General features: G+C 40.5%; 1 protein-coding gene across 27 annotated transcripts in view; it reads right to left on the reverse strand.

Annotated features, from left to right (window-relative positions):
• The window catches only part of PBRM1 (polybromo 1), a 105,806-nt gene that overhangs the window by 9,204 nt on the left and 73,326 nt on the right, over positions 1-23,276 (reverse strand). For 16 of the 27 annotated variants that reach the window (XM_036994795.2, XM_036994794.2, XM_036994792.2 and 13 more), the window contains 9 exons: positions 21,605-21,790; positions 20,049-20,206; positions 19,188-19,451; positions 15,224-15,369; positions 13,017-13,174; positions 6,267-6,450; positions 5,492-5,702; positions 4,680-4,881; positions 1,243-1,407 (listed from right to left, as the gene is read on the reverse strand). In XM_036994795.2, coding sequence (XP_036850690.2) covers positions 1,243-1,407; positions 4,680-4,881; positions 5,492-5,702; positions 6,267-6,450; positions 13,017-13,174; positions 15,224-15,369; positions 19,188-19,451; positions 20,049-20,206; positions 21,605-21,790 — 1,674 coding nt within the window. Of the gene's footprint in view, positions 1-1,242; positions 1,408-4,671; positions 4,882-5,491; positions 5,703-6,266; positions 6,451-13,016; positions 13,175-15,223; positions 15,370-19,187; positions 19,452-20,048; positions 20,207-21,604; positions 21,791-23,276 lie in introns of those variants that run through there. The other 11 variants (XM_036994804.2, XM_036994800.2, XM_036994803.2 and 8 more) reach the window with 2 other exon arrangements.

Here is a 23,276-nt window from a genome sequence, read left to right on the forward strand (position 1 = left end):
GTTCATTTTGTTAATGTGTCCCTGGGCTTTTCAGTCAAGGGCACGGTACTACAATATCACACATTGAGCAGAACAAACAGGATTCAATGAGGAACTCTAACTTTCAAAGTCCCCATGTTCACGGCCTGATTTCTAAAAACCCCTGGAGCCCCATTAACCAAAATGGGCCATGGAATAGAGCAGGTGATTATGAGATTTGTTAGACGAACATCAGTTACACTGAAGTACTGAAGAGCCATGATCAAACGTGCTTTGGCGAGCGCAGCTGCTGAGCTCAGCGACAGTGCATCTGAGAACCTGCCATCACAAAAGGCTGGAGCAGCAGTGGGAACATTACCCTATGCTAGGCTTCCTGCAAAAGCAGGTACAAAAGAGCGAAAATGAAAACAGCTCCCAAGGAGCCTGCCTTCAACAACACTGTCCCGGACTCCCTATGGAGAGAGGTCGGAGAAATACAGGTGGCTCGTAAGGACCTCACCAGGCTCGGGGAGGTCACACAGTGACCCCCAGAGTGGTCTACGGGCTGCCCACTGGACACAGGGCAGACAAGGATATTCAATTCAGGAAGAGCCAAATTTGCTGTGGCTACCAGAACCAGAGACAACACACACAAGCAAACCACATTCATCATTTTCTTTTCTTTTTTTAAAAATATGTGACTGGGATACTAACAGAAAATGCAGTTTAATGTAATTAAGTAGAAAAGCATTACAGAGTGGGCACAATGTATTGAATAAGTACTCTGTCTCCCACTTGGCAGTCATGCACACTGGGGACCAAGAAAGGATTCACAATTCATTGTCAAAAATCCTTTTAACTGGTCAGTCTTCCAAGGCCAACTGAACACCGGGAGGAGACGGGAAGTCAACACCACCTACAGACTAGCTTTGCGCTTCCTCCTGGGAGTCCCTTGGAACAGAACTCAGGGTCTGTGCGTAGTTTCGGCTGTAGTGCTCCAGCAAGAGCAGCCTGTGGAGGGCAGCATCGCCAGACCAGGCCCCCAGCCAGGGAAGGGCTACTCCCTACCAGTCCCCAGGGGGCGAGGGGCCCAGGGCCCATTTCTGGGGCAGAGGGGAGACACTGCCCGTGTGGGAAAGGCAATATCAGGACAGCATGGATGACCTCAGACTTGGAATCTGTCATGAGAAAAGCCTAGAGACTGTGGCCTACTCCTCATAGGAGAAAAAAAAAATGAAGGAATTTCTTAAAGTGGAAAAAAATGGTCTTAGCTCCTGTTTTTACCTGCAACAGGTGTCAACTGCTGATTGAGCATCCCCATTGGTGTTGGTGGTGGCACCACCCCCATGAGAGCCCCCACAGGGGTGCCTGCTCGGGGAGAAGCACTCGGCTGCTGTTGCTGGGCCGCTCTCTCTCTCTCCTGCTGCTCAGCAACTTTAGCTGCCCGCTCTGTAAAGGCATTTCAGATTTTCAATTCTGTTTTTAACCCAGGAATTCAAAATACCATCCATTGCATTCAACAGGACTAGTAAAAACACAGGCAACAGTTCTGTCTCAATGGAAGGAACAGTAGAGGACTAGTCCCCACACAGGAGGAGTCGGGCCGACTTCACTGGTAACCTAGAGTCCCGCTTTCCTATCCCATCTTGGGAACTGGTCTGCAAAGATTTCAAGAATGTTAAGACTGCGACACACATTCAGAAAGCACAGGTTTCATTTAAACACGTCACCAGCATAACCAGCGTGGTTAATCTCACACGGCACCCTGAAGATGAGAAGCGCTACCATTATTCTGGTATTAATAGCATTATAAATTATTTAAAATTTCAACATGAAGCAATTCCATGGCCCATTATAATTTTTGGCACAATTGTTACTTACTCTATTTTTCTGATTCCTTGCACCCAATTTTACTAAGATTTGAGGATTCTTGTCATTAGTGTCTTGGGGTTTAGCAGCTGAAGAAAATTAACTCTGTAAGGGAAAAGTAGCTCACTGCCTCCTACACAAGGTTTAGGGAAAACAAATGCTAATTTCTACATTCTAGTGAAGCAGAGAGGTCAAGTTTAATAAACCCCAAGGGAAAAAATGCATGCTACTCCAGGTCACAGTCATCAGAAGCGGGAGCTGTATAAACACACAGGAAGCAATGGACAGTACTCATAGGACCCGGTTTCCTGAAGCTGATCAAGTCAATACTGACCATAAATCATCCTAATCAGCAAAAGTTCCAGAATTCACTCTTATTTCAACCAGACTGCAAGACGACCATCTGTTTGTGCCGGTTCTGGGCTGAGGAACACACCTTGCTGTGCCCCGCACCCTTTGGAGCTGCTCTGTCTGCTCCCTCCAGAGCCACTAGCCCCAACGATCACATTCCTGGCCTTTTTGGGAGCTGGCAGGCTGGACCCTAATTAGATAGAGGACTCTAGAGATGTCTATTCCCCAAGCTCCCACAATACAGGACTCCTCTGGCTTCCCCACTCACGAACAGGAGACCCTCTCACTCTCCACACAGGCAGACTGAGGATGGGAACAGGCAGTGACTTGTCTAAGGACACAGAGAGAACCAGCAACCTGCCGCCCTCTCTCCTGGTATCACTCGCCAACGCCACACATTAGCCCTCCAAAATGGAATCCCACAGGCTGTCCCTGGCTGCTGTGAGGAGCGGAACACTGCTCGAGGTCGCGTGGCTTCAGAGAGAATCCGAAGCGGCAGCTCCAGGCCTCCTGTGGCGGAAGAGTGAGAGCCAAGTGGGTCACAGCTTCCAAGGCTGAGACGGTGTCCCCACAGACCTGTCGCCACTCCCTGGCACTGCCCCAGCTTACAGATCCTCTGCGCAATGAGCATGAGGGACAAAGGCCAGCCGGATGACCTGTCTCCTTGAGCTAGCAGTAACAACACTGACGGCCTAGACCCCCACATTCAATCCTAGTACTTTCATTACACAAATGACAGTAAAATGGGAGAGCGAATAATGAAGTTGAAAAAAGGAAAATTCAGGCCTGTGGATTGAGTATTGGACTGGCTACCTGCTGGCTCTTTCTGGGAGAAGCCCAACTGGGCTGTCTTGGAAAAGAGGATAAGTAAAGTCAGCCAAACTCCAGAATCTGGCTTCTGAATTCATTGGGTGTGAACATCAAAAGTTCAGATTTTGTGTCTCAGGCAGATACTGCTGAGACATATAATTCACTGTCACTAGGCTCTTAATGAATTTCAGACTCCCCTCTGAATCAGGGAGAATTTCCCAGAAGCCATCATTTCTCCCTGTCTGCAGCCCTGCTCTAGAGTGTTTACTTTGACATGATTTCTCTCTGGACACACTCCTCTCTCTCGGTCCCACTTTCCGTGACCAGCCATACAAGGTTGGCTTCATCTGCTCTGGACCCGGCTTTACTCCCGTGGGCTACATTCCCAGCACTCCTCCAGCAGAGTGATGTATCCAGTTTGAACGTCACTGAGATCAGAAGTATCAAAGCTCTCCCAAGTCCTAGGTTCTCATGGAAATGGAAGTGACTAGGGTTTCTCAAAGAATGTTCTGCAAAATATTAGTTCTTCAGGATATTAACAGGTATTACAGGAATACTTGGTCAAGTTTCTGAAAATGCCAGGTGAGAAAAATAGGTTCTTTACTGTAGGCCTTAAGGACTTTTCTATGGGAATATGCACTGCGGGTTCCCAAGAGAGAAAGTGTTTGGAGCACTTTTCAAACTGGTTTTGCCACACATTTTCCGGCTGAGCACTTGTAGGATTACAGCTGTGCAGAAGATCTTTGGGGAATGCTGTGATAATTCTGTGATAACCAATTGTAATAAATAAAAGGAGTAGAGCTTTTTTTTTTTTAAGAGTTTCTTTGGCAACTCCATAAACTTTAATAAAGGAGGCAGCCTTAACAATTCATTTTTTTATGTTTGCTGGAAAATGATGGATTTGGGCCTGCCCAAGAAGAGTAATGGTGACCACTGTGGTCAACCACTGAGGTGGCTCTGAACTGAAGCTCGATGGCTCAAAATGAAACATGAAATACAATTCCAAATGGAAAAAATACAGCTCCAAGGGCAAAAGTCCTGCCTTATCAAATGTCTACTACTATCTCTTTATTAAAGACTGATATTAAAAAACAAAAGTCTCTCAAGTATTTGTGGCTAAGAACCACCAAATCCTTGAATGATATAGCTCAAAGCCCAAAATGGTTTAATTATAGAGTATAAGGAAAATGAGGGCAGTTGAGATTTATCAAAGAGTGTCTTATTAAAAGTAGCTATGAATGCAGACACAGCATAGGCCAGGACTGGCCTAGGAAACCAAGCGCTTAGCCAAATCTCGGCCTGGAGTTTAAACATACAGCTTATCATGAGCCATAACAGGAGATCACTGATTGTGTAAGCCCCCTTTCAGATGAATTCTATCTCAAACTGTATTTAACATCCTTGTATCCCAGCTCAACACATGTATGCTTATAGGACTCAATGAAAGAAGAAAATCGTGCAATTTTTAATAGCAAAATATTTGATTAATTCTGAGGGGAAAAAGCACACCAGGATCGGAGGCCAAGTCAGGGGCAGTTGCATTTAAATTCTGGGTGGGAGGCACTTTAGTCCCCAACACGAAGTTCATGTGCATGTGGCAAGGACAAGAGAGTCACCCTGTCTATGCACGTGCAGTCCTGAAACACCCCTTGGCTTAGAAAGCAGAGACGGTTGTGCTAGTCTCTATTTACCTTCATATTCTGCTTTCTTGGCCGTCTCCAGGTTTCTCCATTCTGTCCCCACCAGTCGGCTGAGCTCCCCAAAAGAGTAGTCTGGGTGCTGGGCCTTAATCACAGCTCTCATCTCACTGCTGAACAGGATGTAGCCACTCATGTTGATTTTCCGTTTGGAGCCTTCCTTCTTCGCACTGCCTTTGACAGACTTTGGGGTAGACTGTAAGACAGAAAGCTCTTATGGTGCAACGGAACACTGCATTTGGTTAACTGCTCCAAAGTTTTAGAAGCCAGGAATACGTGATTCCACAGTTACTGTTTTACAGTCACATTCCGTGTATAGTTGGCCATTTTCTTGGTCAAAACACAGTTCTTCCTTGCCTCCTAGCATATAAGAAATAAATTAAAAGTTTCACTGAATTCCATGACTGTAATCTGTAATGGGGACCTCACATTTAGCTCTTGAGATAAAAATAGGGATTCCCAATGGGGTCACCACAACCAAAAGATGAGGTCCTAAAGAAGAGACTAAAATGACATGGGCAGCAAAAGCCGGAGTATCAGGGGGCTGCCATTCCTCATTGCTCGCCTTCAACAAAGGCAAGGAAGACCGTTTAACTAAATCTGCCGTTGAGAACAGCTATCTGTGAAATTAAAAAAAAAAGATATTAAATTTTAAATTATCAGTGGCACTGAGAAAGAAGAAAAAATCTGTTTCTTCCTGCAGAATTCTAGGCTGAAGCTCACAGACGTAGGGGCTGAATGTGGTCTGAGTCTGCTGCAAACCAAAGCTGGCAATACAATGAATCACAGGAACCTGCTGCCTTCACCTGAGGGGGCGTGTAGGGCATGAGGTCCAGCTCGCTGGCCAGAGGGGTCTGCAGTTGAGGGAGAGATGGAGGCTCGAGGACCTCACTGTCCTCTTCTCCCATCTCTTCCAGATCATCATCTCCACCTTCTAACTCAGCAAATTTAGCTTCCAGCAACTGGATCTTCTTTTCCAGCAAAGGTGAGGGCTCCTTCTGAGGAACAATTGGTTTTCTAAAAGAAATGACATAAAATGAATAAAATAAAATTAGTGAACACTACTCTAGTATTGGTCAGGAAGCAGTGTTGTGCCTTGATAGCTACAGAAATTGCTTCCTGCAATCTGCAAAGTACACTCTTCAGTCAGAAAGGGAAATAATTTAAATGAGTATTTATAAACTTATGGATGCTTTTTAAAGGATTCTGAATATTCACAAAAGTACCTGGTTCAAAGTTGGGATCTAGTTGCCTATATTTAGTGAAAACAATTTCCATCATCTGTGGAACTGTATGATCTCTTAACAGACAGGCTATGAATTAGAACTCAGGATTTCTGCCCCCATGTTACAATTGCTAGAGTCTATGGTAAGGACACTATTACAGCAGTCACCACATCTCAACAAATTATACAGATTTTGCTTTCATCTTTAACTGAACTAATTTTTTTCTATTTGAAATATATACTGCTCCAGTTTAAGACCTAATTAAAAAAACCCAAACACTCTGGATTACATTATTTTGATATTTTTCTATTAAGAGCTGAAGTGCTCTTTTCCCTTATAGGTTTTCGAGTTTTACCTGAAGTAATAAATTTCATCATCTACCACTTTAGCAGACAGTGAAAACCTCTTCAGTCCCTTGAATTTCTTCATCTGCTTGTCACTCTCATTGTAGCGGCTCTCACAAAGCAGAATGTCATTTTCTGGTATTTCAGTTGGTCTGCAGGAGAGGAAGTCCTTGAATGACAACACAGCACACTTTCCTGAAAGAGCAAATTGGAGAGACATTAAAGGAGTAAATTGTGGTCATAGCTAACAATTACTTTGAATTTTTATTATGTTTGAATTGATGTAGTCACATGACTCAAAAGTCAGAAGATTTAAAGGGAATGCACAAGCATAAGGATAGACATGTAGATGAAAGGAATAGAATTAAAAGTCTAGAAATAAACCCATACAATTGGATTTTTACAGGCAAGTGATTTTTGACAAGGGTGCCAAGACAACTTTAGAGGGAAAGAACACCTCTTCATAGATAGTGCTGGGACAACTGGATTTCCACATGCAAAAGAACTGAGATGGATCCCTGCCTCATGCCATATGCAAAAATTAATTCAAAATGGATCAAAACCCTACGATGTAAGACCTACAATTGTAAGAACTCTTAGAAGAAAACACAGATGTAAATCTTTGTGACCTCTCATTAGGCAATGGTTTCACAGATGTGACATCAAAGTCACAATCAATGAAAATAAAGATGAACTGAACTCATCAGAATTAAAACTTGTGCTTCAAAGGACACTATCAAGAAAGTGAAAAGACAACCCACTGAACACAAGAAAATATTGGCAAATCATATCTCTGATGAGAGTCTAGTATCCAGAATATAAAGAGATCTACAACTCAACAATAACCAGACAAATAACCCAATTAAAAAACGGGCAACAGATCTGAATAGACATTTCTCCAAAAAAGATATGCAAATGGTCAACAAGCACATGAAAAGATTTTCAACATCACTAATCATTAGAGAAATGCAAATGAAAACTATAAGATACCACTTTACACCCATTAGGATGGCAATTCCATTGAAAAAATAAATAAAAGGAAAACTACAAGTTTGGCAAGGATTTAAGGGTGTGGAGAAACTGGAGCCCTTGTATGCGGCTAGTGGAATGTAAAATGGCACAGCTTCTGTGGAAGAGAGCTTGGCAGTTTCTCAAAAGTTAAACAGAGTTGCTCTATTATGCAGCAATTCAACTTTGAGATAAATATCCACAAGAACTGAAAGCAGGGACTTGAATAGATACTCGTATATCAATTGTCCTTTGTAGCATTATTCACAAGAGCCAAAAGGCACAAACCACCCAAATACCCATCAACAGATGATGGAATAAACAAAATGTTATATACACATACATGGAATCTTATCCAGTTTTAAAAAGAAATAAAATTCTGATACATGCTACACTACAGATGAACTTTGAGAACCTTGAATATGCTAAGTGAAATAAGCCAGACACAAAAGGACAAATATTGCATGACTCCTCTTATACGAAGAACCTAGAATAAGGCAGAATTCATAGCTACAAGTAGATCAGGTCTTACCAGGGGCTGGGAGAGAGGAAAATGGGTAGCTGTTGCTTAATAGGTACAGAGTTTCTACTTGGGACGATGCAAAGTTTTAGAAATGGATAGTGGTAATGGTTGCAGAATTTCATTAATTGACTTAATGTCACTGAACCGTACACTAAAAATGGCTAATAGGCTGCATTTTGTTACGTCTATTTTACCACAATAAAAAACTTACAAATGGTAGCATATCACTTATACTGTCTTGTACATAAGCTTTGTTCAAAATAATGTATCTTGAGGATCATTGCTGGTATTAATACACTGTATTTTTTTTTTCATTAAGGTATCACTGATCCACACTCTTATGAAGGTTTCACAAGAAAAACAATGTGGTTACTACATTCACCCTTACTATTGAGTACCCCCCCACTGGACCCCATTGTGGTCACTGTTCATCAGTGTAGTAAGATGCCACAGAGTCCCTACTTGTCTTCTCTGTGCTACACTGTTTTCCCCATGACCCCACACACACCATGTGCACTAATCACGATACCCCACAATCCCCTTCTCCCTCCCTCCCCACTCACCCTCCCCCATCCCTCTCCTTTGGTAACCGCTAGTCCCTTCTTGGATGGAGTCTCTGAGTCTGCTGCTATTTTTTTCCTTCAGCTTTGCTTCACTGTTATACTCTACAAATGGCGGAAATCATTTGGTACTTGTCTTTCTCCACCTGATCTTATTTCACTGAGCATAATACCCTCTAGCTCCATTCATGTTGTTGCAAATGGTAGGATTTCTTTCTTTTTTATGCCTGAGTAGTATTCCATTGTATATATGTACCACATCTTCTTTATCCATTCATTTACTGATGGACACTTAGGTTGTTTCCATATCTTGGCTATTGTAAATAGTGCTGCAATAAACATAGGGGTGCATGTGTCTTTTTGAATCTGTTTTCTTTGGGTAAATTCCTAGGAGTGGAATTCCTGGGTCAAATGGTATTTCTATTTTTAGTTTTTTGAGGAACATCCATATTGCTTTCCACGATGGTTGAATTAGTTCACATTTCCACCAGCAGAATACACTGTATTTACTGAAATTAGTTCTCTATTGATGGGTATTTGGGCTGTTTCCAAATTTCTGCTCTCCCACTGAAGCAAAACAATGCTGACATAAATAATTTAAGACATATATCAATTTGCACATGGGTGAATACATCTGAGGTATAAATTTCTAGAAGTATAAAAGCTGGGAAAAGGAGTATGTGCACTTTAATTTTCACAGGCATTATCAAACTACCTTCCACAGGGGTTGTGCTAATTCATACACCCACTACCCAGTGGAGGAATGCCACTTCCCTATGTTCATGTCAGCTAGTAACAAATATCTGAAGCTTTGACAACTTTATAGGTAATTTTGAAAAAGGAGCATCTGGGTAGTTTTAATTTCCATTTCTTCTACAGCTGAGGTTGGGCATATTTTCAATTAAGAACCAATGGCAACTTCTGTCCTCTCTTTTGCCCATTTTTCTGATGGATGTTTATCTTTTCTTATTGCTTCATAGGAGCTCTTCATATATGAGGGAAAATTAGTGTTTCTCTATGATACACAGAACAAATGTTTTCCCAGAGTTGACATTTATCTTTGCTTCTGCCAGTTTTGATTATGCAAACATTTTCAATTTTTACATAAATGAATTTATCAATCTTTTTAATATGGGTTCTGGTTTTTCTGTCATTATACTTTCTTTCCTATCATTTCTTTTGGTATCTTTCCTACTTAATTTTATGTTCATTTAAACTTGTAATTCATCTGGGAGTTTATTCTGAGGTTGATGTGAGGGATGGACACAATTTTATTTTTCCAAAATGGCTATCCAGTTTCCAAATACACTTAGAAAAACATCCATCTTTTCCCACTTATTTGGGATGCCACCTTTATCAAAATTAAATCATATTTGGGTCTACTGTTAAACTTTCTTTTCCATTCAAATCTGTTTACACATATATCATGTAAGTATTTCTAATGATTATTGTGTTAATATGTTTTAATATCTGGTAAGGATAGGGACCCCCTGCCCCACCCCACCCCGCCCCCGCCGCCCTTGACTATTTTTTTAGACTCTTCCTGATTTTATTTTGTTTCTTTCTGACATGACTTAAAAAATCAGCCTGCCTTCCTGCTATGAGCTTCTGGTCCTAGACAGAGTGCAGGGGTTCTTGTTCTCAGGGAATTATGGCTGTCTGTTTCTGGGTGGCTTCCTGAAGGACTATGGCAAAGGGGCCTCCCTCTATTTTGCCTAACTTGGAATTCTCTGAGGGCAGAGAAGTGGCTATGGCACTTTTGTTGAAAACATTTAAAAAGGCAAATGAGCCAGTTGCTGCTGCCTGGGGTGAAGGTATCAGTAGGCACAAACAGCAAACTCACAGAAGAGCCTGGGAGAAAACCTGGGCAGCGGGATGCTTTGGGGAATACGAGTTTTGAAAAGCTTCCAGACATTCCTGGGAATCTAGACAGCCATGCACATGCTATGCGCAGGACACATGCTCAGGAAGACCAGGCCCCGGGTCTCCCGTTTGGCTGACTGTCAGCTCTGCCCGAGCAGGAAGCGAAGGCAAGGGCAGAGCTGTCGCCTCCCGATGAGCGTGGAAGGTGTGCTCCAACACGGACAGTCTCTAGAGGCAGCGATGGGGAATTTTTGTTTGGTAAGATCCAAGCATTTAAGAAAATCTGTAAAATCACTAAGCTAACAGAAAAGAGACTTCAGTGACCATGTGCACTAAAGAACACACACACAAAAAAACTTTAGAAAAGTCCCCAAACAAGCAACTATAAACCACAATAATCAGGAACAACAAAGCTCAAGGAGGAGGAAAAATATGCTTTTGAGGGTTATCACACTGTAATAATCCCAAATGCCCAGTTTTCAATAGAAGTTATGAGGTATACAAGGAAACAAGAAGGTGTGGCCCATTCACAGGATAAAAAGAAATGGACAGAGGAACTCCCCAGTGAAGCCCAGACACTGGGCCTACTAGACAGGTATTTTAAATCAACTGTCTTAAATATGCTCAAAGAGCTAGAGGAAACCAGAATGATGTCTCACCAAACAGACGCTATCAATAAAGAGACAGAAACTGTAAACACTAAGTGGAAATGCTGGAGCTAAAAAGTATAACTGAAATGAAAAAATGTGTTAGGGGGGTTCACCAGAAAACTTGAGCAAGCAGAAAGACCAGATCTTGAAACCAGGTCAACTAAAATGATCAGTGTGAGGAACAGAAAGAAAAACAAAATGAAAAGAAATGAGCAGAGTCCAAGACCTGTGACACACCACTGAGCATGCCAATATAGGCGTGACAGGAGTCCTGGGAGTAGAAGAGAGAGAGGGGCAGAAAGAATATGTGAAGTGGTGGCCCAAAACCCTCCAAATTTGATGAAAGACATGTAAGAAAAACTGTCAATGGAGAGTTTTGTACCCAGCTGAAGTACCCTTTAAAAATGAAAGCGGAATCAGGACATTTCCAGATAACAAAAGTCAAGGGAGTCAGTTGTGAGCAGAACTGCCGTACAATAAATGCTACGTGGAGTCCTTCAGGCTGAAATGAAAGGACACTAGATAGTAACTTGAATTACCATTATAGTAATGGTAACTACATAGGTAAATAAAAGAGCCAGTATTATGTTTTTAGTCTGTAACTCCTCTATCTTTCTCCTATGAGACATTAGAGACAAATGCACAAAGCAATAATTATAAATCTATGTTAATGGGCAGGCAAAGTACAGATGTAATTGCTGACAAGAATAGAAAAGGGAGGAATGGAGCTAGAGGAGCAGAGCTTCTGTATACTGTTGAAGCTAAGTCAGTATTTCAAACTAGGTTGTCACGAATTTCAAGTGTAATCCTCAGTGTAACTACTAAGAAAATAGCTAAACAATTTATTTGATCTGGCTGCCCTAACCAAAGGAGACTTCAGTCCCACCTTTGTTATGCCTCAAGTCTCCTGGCTGGCTTTACTCTAGGGGGTAAGGCTCTAGGGCACTGCTTTAGTCTGGATCACAAGGTAAAAGGAAGTCACTCTCTGCTGCAGAAACTCAAGGAGGATTTAATAATGTCACTAGCCTTTGCTTCCTCTCCCCAGGGTGTGAAGAGGAAAATGCACCAAACTAGTGGCTATTCAGATTATTTTCACCATATCTAATTCTGAAAAAATTCAAAGTATCAAAAACAATCAAGGTGAACATTAAAGCAATCAAAATTTACCTGTAAAATAACTTTTGATCTGCAAATTTCCTTTTGGTTTTTAAGCATGATGGCTTCTTTACAACCAACCACATGCAATCAATCGATATAAAGCTTGTGCCTAGTAACCTTTTGGAAAACCATTCCAGAAGATGTAAAGAGTAGCTGGCGTAAGTAAACCGTAGAGTTAACTCAGGGCCAGAAGGATATAGTAGCTGGAAACAATGACAGCATATGATGCATATGACTAGATCTGAGAAGCAGCCAGCCATTGTGGACACTTAGTAGGATGAGGAACAGAGACCAAATGCCAGTCCGTGATGCTTCTGGACGGGCGAAATAACACCACTACAGGGTTAAGAATCCCACAGACACTGTGAAGGACTTTCACCTGCTCTACCTGCTTCCTGACTTGTTTTTACTGTGCATTCTTGTACACTGCAGCCACGGCGATGCCTTTAGTCCCTACGCTGGCTCACGTCGCCTCTCCGCTCCAAGCCCAGTCTCAGCACTGTCTGCACGATCCACCATGGAGAGGTGTCCAGCCGCTTCAGAGGGCTCCTTCCTTACCACACCGCCCTGCCCTGCCCAGCCACCCAGCTTTCTTATTGTCTCAAACATGCCCAGATACTCTGCCTTAAGGTCTGCCCAGGCATAAAATAAATAAAAACTTAGACATTCAAATGGTTTTCTTCCTTGCTTCGTTCAGGGCTCTACTCACATGTCACCGTTCGCAGAGGCTCTTGCTGAACACATTACCTAAAACAGGGCCTCCTCCATATTACCCTCCATCCTTTGCTTCATTCTCATCTGTAGCCCCAATTACTATCTTATGTTGTACATATGTAGCTTTGATGTATTACTGACTCCTCAGCTCTGCACTGTTGTCAATCTCTGAGAGCAGAGCCTCTGGCTTGCTTACTGCTGTATGCTTGGCACGGAGAACAGGGCCTAGTACAGTCAGTCAGTCACGTATGGAATGTGATTCAATGAAAAGGTGTGGATACCTACCCAGAATACATGTCATGGGGCAGGTTTCTTCCAGATTACTCAGAAACACTTCTTTTTTGTAGAACATTTTTGTGGGCTCATGTTCTGTCTCTTCTGGGTGAATGAAGATGGGGCCATAAAAATATGCGGCTCCATCTCGGACCCATACTTTTTCAATTCTTGGGGGAAAAAAATGGAGAAATTCCATTAAAATAGAATTCAGATGGGTTTCATTCTTGAAGGATTAATCTAACAAAAATCACATTAACCAAAAACTTTTTAGAGGCATTTCATTGGCTGTTTTGATAACAGGACAATCTCCTTGATTTTTCTCCCCTTAAATACACGAGAAGAAACTTGGAAAAAGAAAAATGAACATTTGGCTAAATGAGGGAAAATTAAAAAAAAATCATATAACAAAACACACAGCTTAATAGTTTTAGCTGACTCCCCAGTTTTCTTCCTGAGATGCCCAAGATGAAAACAAAACACGTGCCATTGGACTTGTGGGCTGAATAAACACACAGACCATTGCTATTTGGGGTCAGACATATGAGTGGCAGATATTCCTTAAATGGTTCATGACGTTTCTGAAGTTCAAGATCTAAAACCCCTTGACCCCTTACGAAGCTGATGAAAGCCAGATACCACCTACCTAGAGAAAAAAAAAAAAACATCTGGCTGCTAATGGGCCAGGTGTACCATTCCTCACAACCAGGCCATAAAGTTAGTATTATTATTGTCCTCACAGTCTCATGGTTCATAACATGAAGCGGCATCTTCATCTCAGCTAGTGGGGACTCCACCTTTCCAACTCCCCAGGCTGACACACACAGGGACCGCCCTCGACTCCTTTCTCTCTTGGATCCCACATTCCATTTATCAGAAATCCTATTAACTCCATCTTTCAAAACAGGATTTGACTACTGGCCTGAGACACTAGCTCTTGCCTGCATTACTGTAAGTAATAGCCTCCAAACCCATCTCCTTGCTTCCACCTTTGACCTTTTACCGTCTATTCTCAACAGCCGGTAGGCAGAGCAATCCTGCTAAGAGCTGATGTTACTTCCGTGCTTAAAGGAACCCAGTGGCACTCCATGTAATTCAGTAAAGCCCAAGTCCCTGAAGTGGTCTCTAAGGCCCACCAGAGATCTGCTGACTCACTCATGCACTGCTCACTCTTGACTTAAACAGGCTAGGCAGGCTTCTCTCTTTGATCTTTATACTGGCTGTTCTCGCTTCCTGGATACTCAAATCACTCATTCCCTCCGCTTCTTCAAGTGGTGGCTCAAATGTCCACTCTTGGGGAGGCCTATACATGCCACCCTATTTAAAGTTTGGCACCTCCCCACTGTGACCATGGCCCTTTTGATTCCCCACACTCTGCTCTATTTTTTCCATGTGTCATGATCTAATATACTGTACACTTTACTTAGTCACGATGTTTATTGTTTATCTTCCCAGTGGAACAAAGATTTATGGGGCTAGGCATATTTGTCTGCTTTATTCACTAATGTATCCTCAGAACCTGACAAATAGTAGGTGTGTAATAAATGATTACTGAATGGTGAACAAATACGATGAGAAAACTGAAGCTCAGAAAAGTAAAGTATTTCTGCCCAAGGATATGAAACTAGGGCCGGGACCGAAACCAAGTCTTCTGGAACCAACTACTGCTCTTAGCCACTCTCCTCTACTGCCCAGCCCTGTGCTTCACTCTTTTACTGCCTCAGCATGCCTCCATTTACTCGTTGCTCAAATATCTGAGCCCTTTTGTTTTGTGCACTGTGCTTGGAGCAGGGGATACAGGTGAGAGGGTCCTACCCTCAGGGTGTTTGCAGTCTGGTAGAGAAACCTGGGAATGACAGGACATGTACGTGCTGTGAGGAGGGAGAGAGATGTGGTGCTCTGAGATTAAATGCGAGATCTCACCCCAGTCTGAAGAAACAGGAAAGCCTTCCTTAACGAAGTGCCATTTCAAATTTAAGCTAAAGGGTTCACTATACGAAGGAGACAGCGAGATTTCTGGGCTGAGGGATCAATAAATGGTAGATGAGGAAAAAATGTGTTCATGGTGGAGTTTAAAGAAGAAAGTACGGCCAGAGGCAAAAGTGTGGTGAGAGGAAGCTACCAGGGGAGGGCCTCTGTCCTCACCCTGAAGGGTGACTGATCTCCAGGGCCTCCCATTTCAGACCCAGCCTTGTCCTTCCTACTTCAGTAACACTCACCTGCCCACTCGAGGGCGCACGAGGCCATGGGACTTGATGAAGACACAGTCGCCAACCTTCAGCCACATGTCGTTGTAGCGGAGTTGCTCAAAGTAGTGACAACCAGGTTCACCATTCGCCATGTCCACAGGGACATCTTCTTTCTCCTGTGGTAGAGGAAACTGGATGAAGAGAGGCAGCTGGCGATTAAGGAGCAGACAGAGAAGGTAAAAAGGGAAAGCAGACTTTCCTTCATATTAACTTAGAAGAAAAAATAACTGTAATGAGAAGCCTTGAATGAAGATAGAAAACCAAGATTAGGTCACTGAAATCAAACTCAGTCTTATCAAATACTGCACCTATTTTAAATTTCCAGTTAATTTTCTTAAAATAATGTTTTTTCAAGATGCTATTATCCCCTCCTCCCTCCCTCCCATTTCCCTAGCCTTTAGCAGGAAAACACTGGCGAGGACTTACCAGCGCTCAGAAGCAGCCTCATTCATACATGTGGAGCAAATTCTACACAAGCTTCCTCCTCACATTTATCAAGCTCTCAATATTTCAACATTAATAATTGGTAAGATTTAAAATACTTATCATTCTGATTTATTCTAACATGGAAAAGAAGAGTCCAGCCTCTGTGACATAAACACACATGCTCTGTTTTTGAATGAATCAGAGAGTCTGCCACCTACTGACTGCTGTGACACTGGGCAAATTACTTGACCTATTAAGCCTTAGTTTCCCCATCTGTAAAATGACAGTGTGCCCATCAGATGCGGTTGTCAGGAAGCCTAAATTTGCACGACCCATGTTAGACACACAGAACAATGCCTGATTCATGAGAAGCACTTAGCAAACATTCATTATTGCTGTTTTATAGTCTTGGCAAAAAGAAAAAAGATACCTCAGACATCATGGAACCTAGCAGATCACTGGCACACCACTAGGTATTTTATATGTTAACTCCAAAACATATAAACACTGAGAAAACTTCAGAAACTCCAAATTTTCTACTGCATCTCCCTCTCTCAGAATGTCTGAAATTTCAAACTTAACAGAAAAAATCTCCTTTAGAATGTCCCCAAAACGTAATGTTTTGATCTCATTTTATGACTTCAAATGTGATACTGAAATGGTTTTCTTAGAAAATCCTCAGGAATGAAAGTGGTCACACCTATACACTGAGTGAGGGGCACCTGAAGGAACAGAAGCTATAGAGTAACCCCTGAGATGAAGAGTGTCTTTTTCTTTTAGGAATGAGTTCTATTCTCAAGTTAATCTTTTACAGTTACTCGAATGACTTGCCTTAGCCATGCAATAATAAAATAGAGATATAAGACAGTATCAGAGAAGACCTTGGGGATTTACAAATTTTAATAATAATAATGAATCTAAATTAATTCCCACATTGGCTTCCATTGATATTTCTTCTCCTTTTACAATTAAAGTCTCTATGTTTCCCACATACATTGGTAAAATGTAAAAAAAATCGTGTTCTATCCTTTTCTTTTGTAATACTTAAGACACTAAAATGGTAGTAGCATTTTTTTCTGACACTAAGAATTCAATTTTTTATAGTTTTTACATTAATAATTTAAAAATTTTATTCCTCTTAATTTAAAAAATAGTATATTTATTGGAAATAACTCAAACATTAGAGTGTATAGAACTTAAACACAAGTCTTCTGTGATCCAGCCCTGGAGATAACCACCTGGTTTAATGTACATATAGTAGCTTTATATTCATATATGTAAACATATATTTTTGTGTTTTTCAATAACATCATTCTGTAACTTGTTAATTATTAATGTCTTTTTCCACATAACTTGGCAAAATATCCAAGTTATTATATACATACCTACTTTGTTTCTTTCATTGGCTGCACGCTGTGTTGTAGGCATGTATGACAACTTACTCAATTCCTATTCACTGGTATTTGGGTTCAGCCCAGCGTTTTTGCTTTACAAAAAACACTGATGTCACCCTCATAGAGTCCTTTGGTGCACCTATCTGAGTACTGTGCGGGAACACATTCAATGCCATGGAACTGCAGGGTCAAAGGGAAGGCCAACGACACAGGGGGTAAGAGTGTGATGCCCCATGCCCACACCAGGCTGCGTGCTCATCAACTTAAGTAATCTTGCCAACCTGTTAGGCATGTATAAAGCTATTAGATAAACATATTTTCTTTTTTTTTTTTTTTGGCTGTCTTCCTTCTATAAATGATCTATTTGGTCCTTTGCCCATTTTTCTAGTGTTACTTTTCTCCTAGTCTTTAGACTGTTTTATTATCTAATCAGTGTTTTCCATCATACATCAATAAAATGATCATTTTGTTTCTTTTATGGCTTATGGTATCGATATGTTTTATATCGTTCATGGAAAGGACCCATTCTGAGCTTATAAATGAATAAATGATTACAGGTAGATAAGAGTAAATGGACTTATGCTAGCATCTTTCTTTTTTTAATGTTGACATCTTACTTTGGAATGTGAAGCGAGGGGGAGTTCAGGCGGTTTTACTTTTTTTTCCTCAAATGGCTAACAGTTTTCCAGTATCACCGTATTCCATCCTCTCCTGCTGATGTATGCTACACCTTTATATTCTGGGTTTAACTGTGAAAAGCCTATTCCTTCACTGATTGTCCTGAGGTAACAGCTCAGCTTTTTAAAATGTATTTTTCTTGTAAATTGTAGTAATATCTGCCAAGGCAAAACACTTGATTACTCTTTCTTTTTTCTCCCAGTGACTGTCACATATTTATTCTAAGAGCATTTATAAGAATGCTAGAATAATTTTGTCAAGTTCCAAAAACAATTTATTCAAGTCTTTTATGTCCTTCAGTAGACAGACTCTATTCTCACAGGTTCCATATATTCTTTTTAAGGTTATTTACTAGTGCATTTTGTGGTTAATGTGAATTGGGTGTTGTCTTCGTATGACTTTTCTAACAGTTGCTAAAATGTATTCAACATATTCATTTTATTTTCAAAAAGTCTTATGAATTATTATATTTATGTAAGAAAGCTATTGACTTGTATATGGATTTTGCAATTTTTACTGGTTGAATTTTGTGTTTTCAAAAACTTTTAATTTCTTCCCCATTATCTACAAAAAAAATAATCTTGTCTCTTTATTGTAAAATACAGGTAATAGTACAGCAAGTACCTCTATCATGTTTCTAACTTTAAGGGAAATTTCTTTTAGGCTTTAGGCTTGAAATACAAATATAATTTTAAAAAATCACTTTGAGGAAATATCCTCTAAAGACATAAATAAAGACAGATACTGTATTTTATCAAATACTCACTCTTTTGATCTATTCATGTGATGAAGTTCCAGATTTTGAACAGCTCTTGTATTCCTTAAACAAATTCCTCCCTACTTGGTCATGCTTTTCTTAAATAACCAATTTAATTTCTCTTATAAAAATACTTTTTTCCCCCCAAGCATTTTTTGCATCAATATTCCTAAGTGAAACTGGACTGCATTTTTTTGGTCAGGTTTTGGAATCAAGATTATTTTGGCTTTAAAAAATTTCATCATGTTTTTGTCCTTTTATGTGGTTTACTTTCTCTTGACTCTACTTTGGTAATTTGTATAATCCTAGAAAATTATCCATTTTATTCAGGTTTTCAAATTTATTAAGAGAAATGTACAAGTCTCTTCCACATTATGTATGTCTGAGCTTAAGTTCCTCTTTCTCTCTTTAGTAGGAATAGATGTAATTCATCTCATTGGACTTGTCAAAGGATTAGCTCTTGGATTTCCTTTTTAATTCTAGTTGTCAATTCAACTGTTCTGTTTTCTAAGTATTAATTTCTGTCCTTTCTGTATAGTTCCCTTCTTTTTGTTTGGCTAAGGTTTTCACATTGTTGTTCTTTTTCTAATTCTGATTTTGATGACTTTATTCATTTATTTTCTGTAACAGATATTCTGAAATGTGAAATTCTTTTCTGTGTGGCTGTTAATCTACATACCTTTTCCAAGTTAAGACTGTCTTCAGTTCGACTGTCCTCTGAGTTGTCTGTGTTCTTCTCGTCATCCCCTTTATCTGCATTTGCAAATACAGAGGCCACTCGGACCACAGGCAAGGGTACATCCCGAGGGACAAACCTAACTGAGCTGATGGGCATGGTCCACAGTTTAATTTTCTTAAAAGATTTTGTTTTGGCAGAATACCGTGATTCACAGACAAAAACATCCTCATCACGAAAGTTTTCTGGGCATAATTTAAAGTATTCCTGGGAAATATAAGAATAAAATTAATTAGGTGAATTTCTGAAAACCAGTTAATCCAAAAAACGAACACATACAGCCACCAACCAGGCAGACAAAAGCTGAACTGTTAAGCCTTTCTGACAGCTGACAACAAATGGGAAATAGCTAGAGACACAGGAGTATTTCCTGGCTATAGAATGGCCTCAATTGATTAAATACAAGCCCCTTAGCTTAGCTAGCTTCCAACAGCTCCTTTGAAAATATACTAACATTTCAGAGAGTGTAATGTTCCTTAAACCTTTGAGCATATCAGACAGAGACAGAAAATGTACACCTTATTACTTAAAAACCACACTGACAATGTATAATGATCTCTCAGCAAATGTGCTTAGCACTGTAATGCATGGAGGCTGACTGCAGATGGCTCTGCAGTGAGGGCAGCAAATGGCCTCCCATTGCCACGTTCAGGCTGACTTTTGCCCACTCATTACACATTGTCACACTGATACAGCTTTAAAAAAATATGCAGTTTAAAACAGACCTCCCAATTTTGTAAATATCGGTCTTTTGTGTTTATAAATTTTATTCTCTTGGAATGATATGTACATTTGGGTTCTTACCTTGACAAACATGACCACACATTTTCCTAGAATTTTATTAACAGGAACTTTATTGTAATAGTCACTCTTAAAAACTTCTTTTTCTAGAAATTTTCGTGTAGCCAGATGGAATGTTTCATTTGGCCGATAAAACCAACAGCCATACAACCATTTTTCACCTCAAAAACAAAAGGAGAAAATTACCATTAACAGAAATTATACCTTCTTTGCGAAACCACTCCATCCATTCTGCCATGGCCTGAACCTACCAATGCACTTTTTAGGCCAGTTCCTTAATCTAACTATCTTAGAAGAAGTCATATTTTAAAATAATGAAGTGTAATGAGGCCCAAAACATTACCACTTTTCCCCTCTTAGCAAAAGATGTGTAACAGAGTGGGGGAGGGGACCAGAGCTGCTCAACTCCACTGGGGTCAGCACCTAAAGCTGCGCGTGCTGTTAAGGACACAGCACTCAGGTGAAGGGATTCAAAGGTATTTCACACGATGAACAGCTGAAGGGACTGGACTCCTTGGATCACACTTCTGCCTGCTTTTGGCTTCATTAACTCCTACTCATTCTCCATGTCTCAAATTAAAGGCAGTTGTTCCAGAAGCCTTTCTGAAATCGAACTCTAAGTCAAGGAACATGTCTTTCTATTAATAATTTTTTTTATTTGTGATTTTTATGGAAGTTGTTTTGCCCTTGGCCTTTTGTTCTTCTGAATCTCTGCCATCCTATAGAATTTGGCTCATGGTGTGTTTTTAATAAATACCAGTGGAATGAATGGATCTCAACCAGACTTCAAGAACCTGCATTTTTTTTGATTCAACTGTGCCACTGCCCAACACGTTAGATCCTATGTTTTTCATATAACAGATGCTTAATTATATTTACTGATACACTGTGGAATAACTCATGTTGGAAGGCACAAGACATCTTAGTTACCATTTTCTTCCCTGAGGACCAAGGATTAATAAAGTGGTTGCATCGCCAATCTGCCCTTCGATTTACTTTTATTTTTTTTTGTTGTTGTTTAACTTTTTTTTTTGGTATCATTCACATACAATCACATGAGCAACACTGTGGTTACTAGATTCCCCCCATTATCAGGTCCCCACTACATACCCCATTACAGTAACTGTCCATCAGCATAGTAAGATGCTATAGAGTCACTACTTGTTTTCTCTGAGGCTATACTGCCTTCCCCGTGGGCCCCCCCCACCTCCAACGTTATGTGTGCTAATCGTAATGCCCCTTATTCCCCTTCTCCCTCCCTTCCCACCCACCCTCCGTAGTCCTTTTCTCTTTGGTAACTGTTAGTCCATTCTTGGGTTCTGTGAGTCTGCTGCTGTTTCATTCCTTCAGTTTTTGCTTTGTTCTTATGCTCCACAGATGAGTGAAATCATTTGATACTTGTCTTTCTCCACCTGGCTTATTTCACTGAGCATAATACCCTCTAGCTCCATCCATGTTGTTGAAAATGGTAGGATTTGTTTTCTTCTTATGGCTGAATAACATTCCATTGTGTATATGTACCACACCTTCTTTATCCCTTCGATTTAAAACAAACTTACCAGCAGTATCTTCCCACAGTCTCTCAATACAGACTATATGTGGTTGCAGGCTGGCCTCTGCAGGCTCCACATAGACATAATCCCCAACATGGTACATGCTGTTCCTGAAGCTGCAGTCCTGGCTGTATGTGCGATGTAAGCCTGAGAGGCCCGTAGCGCACGAGGGATCTTCACTCTTTTCAGCTTCTTGGGTAAAAAAGAGAAAAAGGTCCTTGTTAAAAGTGGGTTGGGATAAGATGTATGATTCAAACAATACCTACAAATATTTTAAATTCTTTTCTAGACATTCAAAGTCAGGGTTCAGGACAAACAGTATGATATCCACATTCCCCAATAGCTTCTACTCAAAATTGCTTTTGTGAATTGCAATCAAATGCCATTAATTTAAATAAATACATAAATAAACTTAGGATCTCATAAATAAAAATAATCACTTTAATAATACATGCTCACTACAGTCATTCTGGATGATATAGAAAGGTAGAAAGGTATAAAGAAGAAAACTGGTCACTTGTAAATCATGTAATCTCAGAGATAATCTCCTAAGTACTTTGTCTCCATCTTAATACCTCTGAAAAAAAATTTCCCCTAACAGTTATTACATGGATATGTCACAATCAGTGGAGTTTCAGAGTTGAGGAAATACGGAGTATGTATACTGTACAATACAATGTAAGCTATTTTTTGTATACACTTAATATATCATGAACCCTTCCTGAGATAAATGCTTTTCAAAGAAACTTTTATTTTTGTTAAATAAGACTTTTTAATGGCTTCCATACAAGCCATTATCACAAATACCATAGGTGGTTTTTTTTTTTTGAGGATTATGCTTTGCCCACATCTTTGATTACTTCCTTAGGATAATTTTCCGTAAATAGAACAGTTGGAAACAAGCATTTTAGATGCTTTTTCCAAGCCGACCCCAAAAGTCTATATAGCAAGGGGACCCTCCTTTTCCTTTCTCTATTTCCTAACACTGGCTATTATAATTTTTTTAAAGTTTTGCCAATTTTCGTGGAAAATGTTATCTATATTAATCAAATGAAACCTGGGATATATGCAGCAGGCTCACATGGTTCTTGGGAATTTTACACCAGCAGAACACTGCTCACTGGTCTGGAAGGGATAGAGCATAAACTGAAAGAAAGCCGTTAACCCCCCTGAATCCCAGAGACAGGAAGCAGCCTGATAAAACAACTCAGCTGCAAATATGTGCTACCTTTCATGAAAAAGGATGATCCAGAGGGCAGGGTTTTGGGCCACAGAGGACTATTTTCAGGCCTTAAAACCTAATGAAACCCAATGGAGCTGGATTTCAGAATTGCTTAGAATTGATGACTCTTTTTTTGTCCATCTCTCCCTTTGTGAGTGGGCACATCTGTTATCCTATGCATGTCCCATCACTACAGCACAGGAGCACAAAGCCCGTTTTCTGGTTTCACAGCTGCACAGGTGGAAAGGAACTGTGTCCCAGGATGGGTCACCCACACACCTATTTTAGATGATTTAAATGATGAGATTCAGGACTTCTGACCTGATGATATTAGATGAGATTCTGGTACCTGGTAGAGGGGTGTTACTGTAACAGACACCTAAAAAATATGGAAGTGACCTGGGAATTGGGTAGTAAGCAGAGATTGGAAGAATTCTGAGGAGCAAGGCAGAAAAA

Source organism: Manis javanica, chromosome 3 (assembly GCF_040802235.1).
Source record: "Manis javanica isolate MJ-LG chromosome 3, MJ_LKY, whole genome shotgun sequence".
Classification (NCBI taxonomy): domain Eukaryota; kingdom Metazoa; phylum Chordata; class Mammalia; order Pholidota; family Manidae; genus Manis; species Manis javanica.